Genomic DNA, 16,591 nt, shown 5'->3' on the forward strand with positions numbered 1-16,591 from the left:
ACTTCTATTAGACTCTCCTTCTATGAAGGATCACATCAACAAATTGGAGAATATGCAAGATGAGCTTGCGTCCCTTGGGAAGGACGATAACTTTAGAGGATGTGGCCATGATTATATACTGACTCAGTTGCTCCTAGGTACAATGTTTTCTACACTAGCCTTTTGACATCAAGGACTCGAGATAAGATTCTTTGGGAGGAGCTTTCACCGTTTATCTTTGAGCATGATGTCAAAAAGTTGTGGCTATTGAGTGGTGCTAAAATTGGTTCTATGTGAGGTTCTACAATAAACTCATGGCAAAGGGTTATGCTCAACAAAAGGGCATTGATTATGATGAAACCTTTGCTCCCACTTGCTATATGATAATTATTCATAGCATTTGTGCATTAGCAGTGAGTTGGACATGAAAATTGTATTTTTGAATGGCGATTTATATGAGGAAGTTTATGTTTTTCAGCCTTGTGGTTTTGTGTAGAAAAGGCAAGAAAACAAAGTGTGTAGATTAAAAAGGATTTGTATGGTTTGAAGCAAGCACCTAGGCTTAGTATGAGAAGATATATGTATAGTTGAGTGCACATGGTTTCCAAAATAGTCCCGTTGAGGGCACATTATATGTCAAACATGAGAGTGATATGCCACTCATCATTGCGGTTTATCTTGATGGTACACTGCTCATTGGTCCTGTTGAGACACATATTGCTGCTTTTAAAGTAGAGATAAATTTAGCTTTTGACATGTCAAAGTTGGGTCTAGTGCATCATTGTTTTGGATATTCAATTTAAGCAGTGTGATGGAGGTATTGGTTTGTGTCAAACCAAATATCTTGAGGTATTATTGCAACGATTTAGTTCAAAAGATTACAAACCTATTGTTACTTCTACGGAGATAGGTTTAAAGTTAAGCCTTCGTGATACCAATGACATTTTGATGCCTTTCTCTATCAACAAGCTATTGGATGCTTGATTTATGCATGCACTACGAGGCCTAGTATTTAGTTTATAGTCTCATAGATGACTAGATATATGCATAGCCCATGCGTTAAGCATTGGTAGATAGTGAAGCTAATCTTTCATGTTTGGGCTAGTTGTTATGACACTCATGTATCCATAAGTGGTTCTTGCTTCATGCTTGGCAGCTCATGTATATTGTGGTTAAGCAAGAAGCAACCCAATGTGGTCACTTCTAGTTGAGAAGCTAAGTATGGAGCAACTTTCACATCTACAATTGAGTGTGGTTTGGCTCATATGCCACTTGGTTGATTTATGTGTTGGATAATCATTTGCCACCACCATCTTCACTGACAATCATAGCACATTGGCAATACATAAAATCCAATGTTCCATGCACATACTAATCATGTTGAGATGTACTATCATTATGTCATCATCGCTCTCATGTACTAACACATGATAATGTTGTAGATCTTTTTATAGAGGCTTTGCCTTTGAGAAGTTTGAAACTTTTTGCAAAGCTTTGGGATGTGTGTACCCTTTACCCTAACAAAGTTTGCATTGGGCTCATTCTATTCAATCGTCCAAATACAATGTTCACGAAAAATCGAGGATTAATGTAAAGTGAATTGCAATTTAAAAATAAATCAAAATTGAAAGAAGAAGGTTTAAAGCGTGGAACTCTTAAGAAAATTTACTTGTAGAAATGACAAATATATATAATTTCATTCAAAAATCTCAAAAATTTGAGTTAGAGCTACCAAAAATATTTTTCATGAGGAGTGGTCCGAACGTATGATCTGTCCATTTGCCTTAATTAATAACGTCCATTATTACTTTGCTTAAAAGGGAGAACGGATGAGAGTTCAAACTGTGCAGCGGACTTTAGTCAGCATGACGCAAAGGCAGAAGCAGTGAAGAGGGTAAGAAGGAACGCAGGACACCATTGTTACGATGGATGCGATCGACGGGATGCCTAGTGAATCCGTAATTATGCTGTCATGGAGGTGGATGACCGAGTTCTGATGAGTTGAGACGTGAGTCCATATTCCATCGCGTTGTGGAGTTTCCCTGAACATGAGATTTTCTTTTCTTCCTATGCATGCATCTCACTTCGAACGTTTTTCACTCTACTCGCTGTTGCGTAGATTGATTTCCTTCCGTCTGACGCCATGATTCTGACCACAAGAGAAGACCCCCCCGAGAACGTGAAGGAACAAAAGAAAGAGAGAAAAGATTATCTCAAAAAAGGCAAGGAAAAGATGGATGCTTCCATGACAGGTTAGCGAACTCATGTGCTTAGGAGCTTTTGGCAAGCTCCATACTTGTTTCTTTTCGACATAACTTCCTCATTTCTTGGATTATAGGCAAGGAAGCAAAACATAGCTTCGTATCTAGGAGGAGCTTTGGAGACTCTTTTTCACAGGTTCGCTCCTATGCTTGAATTATGTAGCATTGTGATAGTGTCCAAGTCTTTTGGAAACACATTCTCAGTTTTTGAAAAGGTTTAGTTGGGATGGCACAATTGAGGATCTCACTTGCATCCACAAATGCATGTATGTGTGTACACGTTGATTTCATTGAGAGCTCTTCGTATGACCTTGCCATGGTGGCAAAACCATTGTATGGCCGTTGTGAAGTAAAATGGCAAACAGTTTGGAAGCCTTCAAAACTTAGGCCAAAGCTTAAATATTGTGGCACCAAGGTTATGCGAGAATGTGCAAATAAACAGCATTAGGAAAACACAGTATAGTTACTAACACAACAAACAACGAGAGAAGAATCTTGGAGAGTGAATGATGAATGGGCAATGGAATCTGTAACTCAAAGCATGAGAATGACCAATACAAACCACACCAGTACTAGCACATGTGACAACTAGCAATGTCTCTAGTCTCCCTCTCTCTGAGTGATGCGGTCTGATTGTACTAAGAGTGGAGGAGTGCAAATATATAGTGCATGGAAAGCCACTTGAGATAAATAGGTTGGCCAGCATACAAACACCTTACAATGGGCAGGTCAGCCCAGAAATGAAGCCACTGATGACAAAAACATGCCACTCGAGGTGCCTTAAATGTGCCTAGTCTAAGCCCTAATAAGAACGCCCAACACCCATGAAGTGTGTGCTGGTAACACCCTCTCTCAAGGCATAGGCGACCAATCGGAATCAATCCATCCATGCAACACCAAGGTGGTGTCTCTTATACTTGCAGGATAGAAAATGCAAGTATAGAAAATGCCAAGATTGGGGGTACTCTTGAGGAATCAAAGAATCCTCAAGGCAGCTTGCCAATGAGTGTTCTTGGGATCACTCATAAAGCTTGCAAGCAGACCCACTGGAAAACAAACATTTGTGAGTGTGCAATGGAAGACAAGAACATTTGAGAGGGAAGAGAGGGTAGAGACAGCAAGAGAGAAGAGAATGAAGTGATAATCTACACTGAATCTGAATGGAAGGCTGAATACAATGGCAGAATGATCAGTTGTGCATGCATCCCAACACATTAGTGAGGGCACAGGATCAGGCTGATGACTGTGGCAGCATCAGAGACAGGAAAGCCGTAGGTGGGGTGTGTTGAATCAGCAAAAGGAAGAAGACGAATCTACCAATTGTCAGGGCAGGCTATAGATAGCCTGATCAGGCCAAAGCTGGGTGACTAGATTTGGGCCACTAATCTGCTGCAGTCGGCCACATTAAATGCTGGCCAACTAGCAGATAAAGTAATAAAAAATGTGTCACAATCGTCTAAACAGGCCACCCATAATCAGACAAAAAAAAGAGCTGCCCACCCACTAAGAAAGAAATGTAAGTGTGAACACACCTCAAACTCATTGAAAAAAAAGCACACAAATAGAATAGGCTGAAACAGTTAGAGCTCCTATGTCTTCGCTAGACTTTAATGGAGCTCACAACTAGGAGATGATAGACTTACAAAGTACAGATTTAATAGCCCCTCTCAGATCCTGGGATTGTTTGGAGATCCAATGACCTCATGTCATAGAAGCTTGAGACAAAGGCTTCATGAAGAAACCTGTTGTGTTGTCCTTTGTGGGACGTAAGGCCATTGCTAAATCAGAATCCACGATCTGGTCCTCTACAAAATGGTACTGAATGTCTATGTGCTTCACGTAAGTATAAAACATAGTGTTCTTCGTTAGAGTTAGTTGAGTGGGTTCTATCTGTGGAAAGCTAATCTCCACCAACAATCGGCGGAGCCAAGCTGCCACTTGAGCAATAGAACAAAGTGCTAAGTATTTTTCCTTCGTAGAAGATAAGGCCACAATAGGCTACTTCTTACTGCTCCATGAGATAGCTCCCAAGCCAAGGGAGAAAGAAAAACCTCTAGTGGAGTGTCCAAATTTCACGTCTCTCACCTAATTTGGGTCATTCCATCTAGCAAGAGCACCCCTCTCTCCATACATGATCTCATAGGATCGAGTATCCACATTGCAGTTCGTGGTCTTCATCTCTCCTTGCATCGGGCGGCCTGTCTCCTTCACCTTTGAGACTATGTTTTGGGTTGCAAATTCTCTTCCTCCACCTAGCGACTATCTCCACCCTCTGGCGTGAGATTGTACCTGCATTTTTGGCCAGAGATTCTCTTTCTCCACTTAGTGACCATCAACTCCATTCAACGTCAGTAGACACTTACATTTTTGCTGCCAGATGATCTCTCTCTATATAACAATAATGCTCTCCACTTGGTGTCAGCCTCTCAAGTAGTGTTTCACAATTTGACATCTTCCTAGCATTGGCGGTGGGTTTGGTAGGCACTTGCTATCTTAGATACCTGTGTTTTTGTAGTTCTTAGTCCATCAAGGGGTGAATTTATCTAGCAAACCATCTTGTTGATCCTTATCTTCCAGAGTATGTGTTTGTTGTTGGTGATTCTCTTTCTTCTCTCAGACAGCATTAGAGTACCGCATTCTGCTTCCTTGATAGCTATCCATCTTCAAATTACCTTGATAGCCCACCGCACAAAGGATTATGCTTTGATTCCTTCACTGTGTAGATTGCCTTTAGGTGTTGCGGCCTGATCAGAAAGGACAATGCAATCATCTTTTAAGCTTCAGCTCCGCTGTATCAACTTTGTTCACTCAACATGATTTAGTGTTTCATCATCTTTTTCTGTGTTTTTCAAGTTTCTCTTCTCTCTCAGTGTTTGCTGTACACACTCTATGTGCCATGATGACATGTATTTTTGAAACCTCACTTAAACATGTGGATGAATTTTTAATCACATGATTAAGTAAATGTTGCACATGTGAGGTGCAACTGGGATTAAAGTAAATTTATGAGTTCGGGACCCGAAGAAATCACGGAATGTCAAAGGCAAAAGTTGCTATAAGTTATGCCACACAGGTACTTGGTGGTATCTGGTGCCAGTTGTTGGCCTAGGTTATCCATTTGGCCATAAGTGTCAATTGGTGACACTAGAGAAGTGGTGTTTAATGGTACCTAACGCCAATTTGATGGTCAAAGATGGTGTAAAGACACTCAGGAATGAAAATTGCCTAGCCAATTTAATTATTGGCCAGTTAGATTATTTTTCAGGGCATTGAAATAATTATTAGATTAATTTTCAGTATTTGAAGATTGAAAATTAATATTTAATTATGAAAAATACTGAAAAAACCATTTGGGAAGCCTACCACTTGTCAAAAATGCCCATACAAGACTAAAAAACGTCTTAAGAGGCTGGAGAGAGGCATTTTTATAAATTCAGCTTGCAAGAGAGAGGGAGGAGAGGCTAGTGGTCTGATTTGCAGCCATTGGAGAACCTTTTGAGGTTGCCAAGGGTAGGAGAAGACCAATCAACAGCGGGAGACATTATCTACAGGTTGTTGAGATAGGGCAGCAACAGTAAATGACTGATTTTTTTTAGTTCTTTGCATCTACAAGCTATTGTGGTAGGCCAACAGCTGCATTTGATTGATTTTAGTCATTCTTTGTGACAAAACTCTAAATTTTCTCTCTCTATAGCTTTTCCTCTCATCTCCCAGCCATTTCACAGCCTTGCTCTGAAGATCTCAGTATTTGGATCCTTGGAGGCTGAGAAATTTCAGATTTCTCTTAGCAGCAGCCTCGGGAAGTGTGCTAGAAATTGGAAGCTCCAAGACTTGGATTCAACAAGGCTGAAGCTATTTTAAGCCTAATTAAGTGGAGGAACGAGCACATAATTGAATTTGGGGCATTTTCCATCTCCATCAAAGCGGATGAAGACCAATTGATTGCTCGAATCAAGGGGCAAATCAGATTAAAGAATTCCTGGTAATTTTGAACAGCAAGGGGAGTTGAAATACCGAAAGGGATTGGGAGAATCCCATTGTAAATCAACTTCGTTTTCAATAAAGCTAAAGAAATATCGAAAGGGGTGCCGATTTTGGGGCCAATCGGGTGTGCATTGTCCAAGATCAATAGGTAAATTTGTATTTTCAGATTTGCATTAACTGTTTGTTGCTGTAATTAAGTTGTAATCGGGGATTTACCACCCATCCACGGAAGGAAGGCTAGTTATATGGTTCCATTGTCGGGATCACCACTCAATCCCTTGATTTGGTGGACCCAAGGCACTTGATTGCAAGTCAAAGCTTTGTGCTAGTGCTGATTTTTACTTTTAGCTGAGAAATTACAGCGATATGTCTTCATATAGTGAGATGGGCTCAAGCAATGATGGTGCCTCTCTTAGTATGAACGTTCACATGGGAATGAAGGAAATGCAATGCCTGACCTTGGACAAGGCTCAGACCATGGAAAACAAGCTGAAAATGTTGCTGTTGGGCAAGATGCACGGTCTTCAGGGCATAAGGAGGTTGATGACCAGCAAAGTGAAGAGAAATTTGATGACCAGTTCAAGAATCGGATGAGGACAGTAGCAACTCTCTTTGCTAAATTGACAAATGATCCTCAATTTACTCGATTTTTGAATGCTCCAAAGAAGGAAAGGTCTTCTACACCTTCGGGACAGCAAGATATACCGAAGATAATGCCAAACCCTTCATTTGCAGCTCCCAAAGATGCTAATGAAATAAAATAGTTGATACTTACGGGGCAAGGAATGCAAATGCAAGGCCATCAAGGAAGTGCCAATCCAATGGATTTTTGACAGCCAGGTGTGCATGCTATGATGGGGCAACGAGGATATTTTGGTGGAAGTACGATTTTTCATGCTATGGTTGGACAAGGACCGCATACGGGAATGTATGGCACAAATCCCTATGGTATGCAACAACCAAAGCATGGAGTTCAAGGCCCAATGTATTCAGGTATGATTGGAAATATGCAAAACCCTATGTATAGCAGCATTGGCTTGATGCCTGGGGCACAAAGTAGCATGTTTGGTACTGCATCTGCACCCCCGAATGCTTATGGGGCTCAAGGAATAAATGTTGGTCATGCCAATGCTCCGTTTGGCGTTGGTTTTGATGTAAATTTAGCAAATGCACCTTTTTTGTAGCAGCCAATGTATGATAACTTGACACCCAAAGGGCAGCAAAAGACTATGATGAGGGTGGAAAAGGAGTGAAGTTTGAGTCCTTCAGCAATGTACAAGATAGGCTGAAAGCTTTGACTTTCATTTAGTAGTTTGATGTAGCCTATTCAAGAGGGAACTTCACGGAGTCCTCAAAGATTCGAAAGGCAACCACTTTCTTGAAAGGGAATGCATTATAGTGCTGGTCCACTCTTTTGATGCAAGGTAGAGCACCGTCAACGTGGGTACAATTCAATCAAATGTTTGCATGGAATTGGTTGACAAGTACCTTTGAGGTGGACATCATGACAGCGTGGAATAAGCTGGATGCTAAGGAATGTAAGAATTTGGAGCAATATAATAAGAAGTTTTGGAATGCATTGCTGCCTATTACTTCTTATCGCCTCGTACCCCTTCATGAGCAAGTGGAAAAATATGTTTGTGGGTTGCCCAAAGGAATAAGGGATTTTTGCATTAAATCCATCGTGTCTAGCATGTCTCAGCTTATAGAGACTGCTGCTACAGCTGATGCTTTGTTGCGTGGGAAGGATTCGGGCTTCCTAGAGAGTGGGGAGAAGCCGAATAAAAAGTTGTTTAAGGTGGAGAAAAGGGGCAGATCTGAAAATCAGCCTGAAAAGAGACCAAAACAACAAAGAAAGGGCTCGAAAACATTGGAACAACGTAGGGAATTGATGGCTGCAAATAAATGTTTTATTTGTGAACAAGAGGGTCACATTGCAAGGGACTGTCCCAATAGGCAGCAAGCTGGAAAATCAGAAAATCAAGGAGATTCTGAAGGAAAGAAGCCCAAAACATCCGTGGGATTGGTGCTCGATGTTGTTAGTGATCAGCCCAATGATGATGCTACTGAGTTGTGCAGAGCATGGGGCAAAATTAGGGATTAGCATGCATTGATTTTCTTTGATAATGGTGCATGAGCCAACTTCATCTCTGTTGATATGGCCGCCCGTTTAGGCATCAGAGAGGATGAGATGGGACCCATGGGGGAAGTTGGAATGGTATGTAAAGGCCATGCAGACCCTGTCACACCGCTCATTGGAAAGCTTCGGTTGCACATACAAGGATATGTGGACAATGAAGAGTTTTTCATTGCTCCACTTGAGGGTTGTGATGTATTGCTTGGTATGCCATTGTGTCGCTGTATGCATGCAGTGATTGATTCTTGTGCAAAAAAGATCACTATTCAGCATAAGGGAAAGGTACTCACACTTGACGTAAAGTTGAAAGGTGAATTTGTCCATGTTGTATTTGCAGTTGCCATTTCTAAAGTAATGAAAAATCATCTTTCAATGTACTTGGTTTTTACTAAGGATAAAGATGATACTGAGAATGTTGGGGATATCTAAGTTAGAGAAGGATCGCATGCCATTTTTGAAAATGTATGCTGATTCAGTCACTTCTAGGGCAGCTACCGCCCGAAAGGCCAGAAGATCATGGCATAGACCTTATCCCTGGAAGTAGCCCACCTAATAAGCCACCCTACAGAGTCAATGCAGCCCAACAAGAGATAATGAGTCGGGTAAATGAGCTGTTAGAAAAAGGGTTGATTCAGCCCAACTCATCTCCTTTTTGTTCTCCAATGCTTTTGGTGTAGAAAAAGGATGGTTCATGGCATGTGTGCATTGATTATCGTGCTCTGAACAATATCACAATAAAGAATTGCTTTTCGATTCCTCGGATCGATGATGTTATGGAGAGATTGCAAGGGGCAGCCATATTTAGCCGTATAGATTTGAAAAGTGGGTATCATCAGATACGTATTAGACCGGAAGATGTGCTTAAGACAGCTTTTAGGATATCTTTTGGATTGTATAAGTTTCTTGTTATGCCTTTTGGACTTACGAATGCTCCTGCCACTTTTAATCGGACAATGGATCGTATCTTTAGGCCACATAGAGGATTTGTGGGCACTTTCTTTGATGACATGATTGTCTATTCAAAGAACGAGGTAGAGCATAGAAAACACTTGAACATTGTGTTCAATGAATTGCGTGACCGTAGGTTGGTTATAAATGACAAGAAAAGTGAATTCTTCTTGCATGAAATTCACTTTTTGAGGCATATTGTATCCGATGATAGTATTTGCATGGACCCTACAAAGGTTGAAGCAATATGATCACAGTCACCTTTGAGGAATGTACATGGGATCTGCAGCTTCTTGGGTTTATGTTCTTACTATAGAAAGTATGTATGCGGGTTTCCAAATAGGCCTTGGCAGAGCATTGCAATGGACTTTATTTTTGAGCTTCCTAAGGCACCTACAGGGAATGATGGGATATGGACTATCATTTGCAGGTTTAGTAAACAAGCCCATTTTATTCCGGTGAGGAAGAAAATAAAGGCTGATTATATGGCACGATTGTTTTTGCAGCACATCTTTAAGTACCATGGTATGCGAGAGTCGATCATTAGTCATCAAGATCCCCGAATGACCAGTTTATTTTGAAAGGGCTTGTTTGAGAATATGGGTACCACGTTGAAATTCTCATCATCCTTCCATCCGTAGACAGATGGTCAGTCTGAGGAAGCAAATTCCATAGTGTTAGATCTTTTGAGGTGCTATGTTTCAGACCACAAGACACAGTGGGAGCAGTATTTGCCCTTGGTTGAGTTTGCTTACAACAACACAATGCATAGTTCTACGGGCAAAGCTCCATTTGAGGTGGTTGAGGGTGGCAAGAAGGTACCACCTATTTTGCAAACTAAGGATAAAATCTTTGAGGCTGATCATTATGTGGAGAACTTGGATGTAGCCTATGCAAAGATAAAATATGCACTTCAGAGATCGCAAGAAAAGCAAGAGAGGGTAGCTGATCGCCATAGACATGCTTTGCAGTTTGCAGAGGGTGATTATATATTGCTGTGTTTTGAAAAGGCAAGGCTGGAAAAGATGAAAGGAAGAGAAAGATTATATCCGAAGTTGAGTATGAGATACTATGGGCCCTTCCAAGTGTTGGAGAAGATCAAGGATGTGGCATGTCGGCTGAAATTACCTCCACATTGGCGGATACACAATGTCTTTCATATCAGTCTGTTGAGGCCTTTTCATGGTGATGTGCCAGAGGATATGTCTGCTGAAATTCGGCTTGAGATTGAGGAGCTAGATGAGATTTTGGTACCTGAGTAGATTTTGGCACATAAGGAAAGAAAGGTCAAAGGTAAAGTTTCTAGGAGATACTTGGTGAAATTTCAGAATTATTCACCAATGGATGCCAAATGGATGGAAGAGGATGACTCAGCAGACCATCTTCAGTTGTTGTAGCTTTACCTAGATGCTTTTCAGTTAGAGCCGACTTTAGTTTGGGCTGCGTTAGGTTCAACAGAGCAAGGGTCCGGAGTATTGCCTGATGCTCAAGGGGGAGGTAGCACTTCCCCTTCTCTAGTTATGGACAACTTTTGTATGTAGTGGATCTCGGATGTATTCAGCATGCATCCAAGGTACTAAGCTGACAATATGTTTGCCATGAGATCACTATTTAGTGTACTAGTCACTGTGAGATGTATGTAGATGAGTATGAGTTTCACCCGGGCACTAGAACTATACTTTTGCATAAGCTTATGATCAATTTAGCATGAATTTTGCCTCAATTTTGAGACAAACATTCTGATCAGTTTCAACTCGATTTTTGATCAGCTTGAGAACCATTTATGGTTACTTTTTGAATCAGTTGTGCATCAGTTTTTGCACTGATTGCTGGTCAGTTTTTACAATGAGTTTGTGATCAGTTTGGGGTCACATTTGCAGTAGTTTGTGATCAGTTCTCAGATCAGCAGGTGATCAAATTATGCTTAGTTTTCAATGGTTTACATCTAGTTCCATGGACAACAGCATATGTTATGACGCTATTGATGTTTTAGCCATGGTTTATACTTGGTTTTCGCTATACTATGGTTTGGTTTTGCAAGATGAGTTGAGCTTATGAGAAATGGACATGTGACATAATAATCTGGCAATGTTTTTGAGATTCTTTGTGAGTCTTATGCTATGTTATGTTGGCTGGTAATTTTCAGCATATGTTGGACATAGGAATGGTTGCACAATAGTGCGTAATGTTGTGTTGACTATGATGCCCTATGGAAATTCCAGTGTAGTACTTTGCTTTTGATGCATTTGGCAATGCAATCGAGGACGATTGCAAGGATTTCAAGAGGGAGGGCGGTCATGAGGACATGCATTTTTGAAACCTCACTTAACATGTGGATTATTTTTAATCACATGATTAGGTAAATGTTGCACGTGTGAGATGCAATTGGGGTTAAAGTAAATTTACGAGTCCGAGACTCGAAGAAATCACAGGATGTCAAAGGCAAAAGTTGCTATAAGTTATGGCACACATGTACTTGGTGGTATCTGGTGCCAGCTGTTGGCCTAGGTCATCCATTTGGCCATAAGTGTCAGGTGGTGATACTAGAGAAGTGGCGTTTAATGGTACCTAACACCAATTTGATGGTCAAAGATAATGTAAAGATACTCGAGAATGGAAGTTGCCTAGCCAATTTAATTATTGGCCAATCAGATTATTTTTCAGGGCACCGAAATAATTATCAGATTAATTTTCAGTATTTAAAGACTGAAAATTAATATTTAATTATGAAAAATGTTGAAAAAACCACTTGGGAAGGTTGCCACTTGTCAAAATGCCCATGTAAGACTAAAAAACGTCTTTAGAGGCTGGAGAGAGGCATTTTTATAAATTCAGCTTGCAAGAGAAAGAGAGGGGAGGCTGCTAGTCTGATTTGCAACCTTTGAAGGACCTTTTGAGGTTGCCAAGGGCAGGAGAAGACCAATCAACAGCAGGAGACAGCATCTATAGGCTGTTGAGACAGGGCAACAATAGTAAATGATTGATTTTCTTTAGTTCTTTACATCTACAAGCTGTTGTGGCAGGCTAACAGCTGCATTTGATTGATTTTCAGTCATTCTTCGCGACAAAACTCTGAATTTTCTCTCTCTATAGCTTTCCCTCTCATCTCCTAGCCATTTCACAACCTTGCTCCGAAGATCTCAGCATTTGGACCCCTGGAGGCTGAGAAATTTCAGATTTCTCTGCTGTAAACCCTAATCTGCAGCAGAAATTAGGATTTAGTAGTAGCATTGGGAAGCGTGCCAAAAATTGGAAGCTCCATGACTTGGATTCAACAAGGTTGAAGCTGTTTTTAGCCTATTCAAGTGGAGGGACGAGCAAATAATTGAATTTGGGGCATTTTCCTTCTCCATCAAAGCGGGTGAAGGCCAATTGATTGCTCGAATTAAGGAGCAAATCAGATCAAAGACTTGCTGGTGATTTTGAACAGCAAGGGGAGTTGGAATACCAAAAGAGATTGGGAGAATCCCATTGTAAATCAACTTCTTTTTCAATAAAGCTAAAGAAATACAGAAAGAGGCGCCATTTTTGGGGCCAATTGGGTGTGCATTGTCCAAGATAAGTAGGTAAATTTGTATTTTCAGATTTGCATTAATTGTTTGCTACTGTAATTAAGTTGTAATCAAGGATTTACCACCCATCCACGGAAGGAAGGTTGGTTACAGCTGTCACCATCAGTCAGACACCATCGCCTTCATCTAGAATTTGCATTTGCTAAGTTTCTCTCTCCTCTAGCTGTTGCCTACACTTTTTGTAAAGTCATCTACTGTCTCCACCTATCACCCAGTTTTTCTCTCTCCTCAGGTACTTGTGTTTTGGGTCTTTCTCTCTCCTCACTACGTGTCTACATCAGATCCAGTCTCTTTGGTTGTGTTTGCTGTTGTTCGACGCACGGAGGTTGCCTTGCTGCATTTAGGGGTTCGTTCAGAGTACGACACACTCTCTAGCTCATAACCTCTACCTTGATCCCAGAGATACGAGAGTTTAAGGTTCAATATTCACTGCATAGTGTGGTTGTTGCCTGAGTACTATATATATTCAATAGTCATTTACTTCATTATTCATTGTGTTCACCGTCTCTAAGTTACCCTAACCCTAACTGTGTTTTGTGTTATTCATTTATGCTGTGTCGTATGATTGGTTTTGTGTTTTTTGCATTTAGAGCATTTCTTCACAATTGGTATCGTAGTCAAACAATGTGCGCACCGATTGCTTAACCATGCTCATGCCCTTTGCATGTGAAATTCCAATCACTTAAACTAGTTACAATCCATACATATGAATCATAACTAGTGTTAGAACTATAATGGGTGCATCCACATGCCAAAACCCAACACTGTTTTGACCACTAAGGCATAGCAATGATGTGCCACATGATGGTTACATAAAGCATACATTAGCTGCAAATCACATGTAACCCATGCGAATGTATTTCTTTTGCATGATTTGCAAATGCACTTTCTATACCATCCATGTATTCCACACATGCCTTGCAAATCTACATGACATTAAAATATACATTCCATGTATTCCTTACATGTCAATAACCTTGCAAATGTATAGTTTTAGATCCTAGGTGCAAACCATACACATATGCATACCAATTCACAGTGAATGGTACATTGAATAGTGATCCCAATGGCAAAAATACTGTTAGGATCCATGTATTCCACACATGCCTTGCAAATGTACATCACATTAAAATATACATTCCATGTGTTCCATACATGTCAATAACCTTGCAAATGTATAGTTTCAGATCCTAGGTGCAAACCATACACATATGCATACAAACTCATAGTGAATGGTACATTGAATAGTGATCCCAATGGGAAAAATACCATTGGCATATAATATCTTGAATGCAAACAAGTACATCTGAGATCCACTACATAATTGAGTTTTTCATCCTTAGAGGAGTGGAGGTGCAATCGTCCCCTCAAGCATTAGCCAATACTCTGAACATTCTATGCTCTATTGAGCTTGGGAGAGCCCAATCCAAAATTGGCTCTAACTAAAACACATCAAGGTCAAGTGCATCACTGAGGATAATATGCTAGGTCACTCTCCTCCATCCAATTGCATTATTTCGTATGTGAAACAATGATGAAGCTTCACCAAGAAGCACATGGAAATTTTACCTCTAACTTTACTTGCCTCTAAACCTCCACTAGGTTCTAGGACTTTTTTCCTCTTAAGCATTGCAATGTGTTATAATTTCATAGTGTTGCAATTCCAACTTAACCAACATGAAACCTGGCATCCAATTGACTAGCTTCTCATGTATACCTGGGCTGCTAGAAGCACCAAACGCATTAGGAAACATTCATGTTTGCATAGTTTGGATATTGCAATGTGATTGTGCATGGGAATTTGCATACTACTAGCCATACCAAGATACATTTTTCCATATATTGCATACATTACAAGCTGTATTTTTCCTCATACAGGCATTACTAGTTGCATCTTTTCTCATGACCAATACTATTGAAGCATTTGCATAATTATTATCAATACCATTAGTCCCAAACACAGTGGGTTGGCTACTGTATATATGCATTGCTAAACTTGCCCCTAGCATCATGCCAATATTGCTATACATGGGGTTATGCAAATTACGAGCCATACCTGAATACGTTGGGCCTTGCACACCACACCTTGGTTATTGCATACCATAAGGAGTTGTACCATACATCCCCGTCTACGGTCCCTGACTCACTATAGCATGGAAATTAGTGTCACCACCAAAGTATCTTGGCTGGCCTATCGTTGCATGCATGTCTTGTTGTCTAAAAAGCATTGGATTGACACTTCCAAGTTGGCATTGCATATGCATCAATTGCCCCAGCAACATTGTTTGCTTATGCTCACTATCCACATTTGGAACATTATGCTTTTGTATTGGCTCTTCCTTCGGTGCATCTTGTTAGCACGAAGCTCTTGAAGAGAGTTTTCTCTTTTTGCCATTGCTGCCTTCCTTTAAGGGGTTCAAAAAGCACATGAATTGAGGATCATTTGCCAATTGCACAAGCATTTTAGGTGCTATCCTTAGCTGATCTTTAAACCAGTCATCAAATTCCTTGCTTCATTTCTGGCTGCAAACATACTTTCCAATGCAACACAAGCTACCTTTGATGTCTTACATGAACGGATATGAGGTGTTATTGATCTCCTAATGGATAGAGCAATCAAAGGCAAGGCATGTGCATCCTTCAAATCCCATCTCCTTTGATTAGTTGTAGGAGGAATGGGGGCAGCAAAAGGGGCAGCTGGCTGTCCTCTAGCACCTCCCTAAGGTGTTTGAGTTGCAAGCCTCTTGGTCTCTACAAATCACCAGTAACATAGTCCCATAGATCTTTTGCAACAAGCAAATTTTGCACTATACACTCCATAAGGAGTAAATGGTGCCATCCAATTTGTCCTCTTGAATGAGGAAACCCAAAATGTTACTGTGATAATTGTGACCTTCATTTTCCATGCTGCAATTACTGCACTCCAAGCTAAAGTGTCACTCTCCCAAATACTAAAATCCCAACATGGGGTAGAAATGCAAGTATAGGACTGCCCAATTTGTCAAATGCTTTCAAATGCGTGCCAAGACTGCATAAAACAGTCCCAAATCTGTAATACACAGCAATTCACCGTTGTACCACAGCCTCTCTTGGGATGCGTCCCAAATGACAAATTTCGGCAAATTAATGCTGAAAATCCCCAAATTTTCGCAAATATCTCTGCCCATACTGGTTAATGCTGTTGTTGCACCGGTTCACTGCCTTGGGATGCATGCCAAGCAAAAGCCCCAAATTTCTCCAAAGAAATTTCAAGAAATTGCAGAAAATTTAACTTACAGCCTGAAATTCGATGAAATGTCTCCTCAAGATGTGTGCAAACAGCAACCAACAGCGGGACCTCACCTTGTGATATGTGCCACCCAAAACTTGCAAAAGTCCCAAATTTTGGATACAAATGTTGAAGAAATTGCACAATTTTGATGATTTTGATGAAGATTCCCATGAAAGACATTGGATCAGGCCAAAGTCCCAATATTTTTTTGCCTCATGATGGTAGGCAGTGGTTGAGGCATTGGTGGCACAACTTGTGGAGGGTGCAGATTTCTGGTGACTAGGGCGGCAATGGCATCGCAGCTAGACAGTTTGACTGGTTACACAGGTGATGGTATGATTGGCTTTGGCAAGCGATGATTGCAGGTCGTAGGTCAGCTAGGGGCAATAGCGGCTCTCTCATATGATGGGGTGAGGGATTCTATCTTGAATGAAGAAAT

General features: G+C 40.7%; 1 protein-coding gene across 5 annotated transcripts in view; it reads left to right on the top strand.

The window, feature by feature from the left end:
- Positions 1-1,809: 1,809 nt before the first annotated feature.
- Positions 1,810-16,591, top strand: part of CLF (SET domain-containing protein) — a 32,082-nt gene continuing 17,300 nt past the window's right edge. For all 5 annotated transcript variants that reach the window (XM_087671234.1, XM_087671235.1, XM_087671236.1 and 2 more), the window contains exons 1-3: positions 1,810-1,987; positions 2,099-2,231; positions 2,318-2,376. In XM_087671234.1, coding sequence (XP_087527360.1) covers positions 2,123-2,231; positions 2,318-2,376 — 168 coding nt within the window. In that variant the 5' untranslated portion in view covers positions 1,810-1,987; positions 2,099-2,122. The remainder of the gene's footprint in view (positions 1,988-2,098; positions 2,232-2,317; positions 2,377-16,591) is intronic.

The sequence above is a fragment of the Lygodium microphyllum genome, chromosome 29 (assembly GCF_053477565.2).
Source record: "Lygodium microphyllum isolate KBCC chromosome 29, Lygodium_microphyllum_v1.1.10, whole genome shotgun sequence".
Classification (NCBI taxonomy): domain Eukaryota; kingdom Viridiplantae; phylum Streptophyta; class Polypodiopsida; order Schizaeales; family Lygodiaceae; genus Lygodium; species Lygodium microphyllum.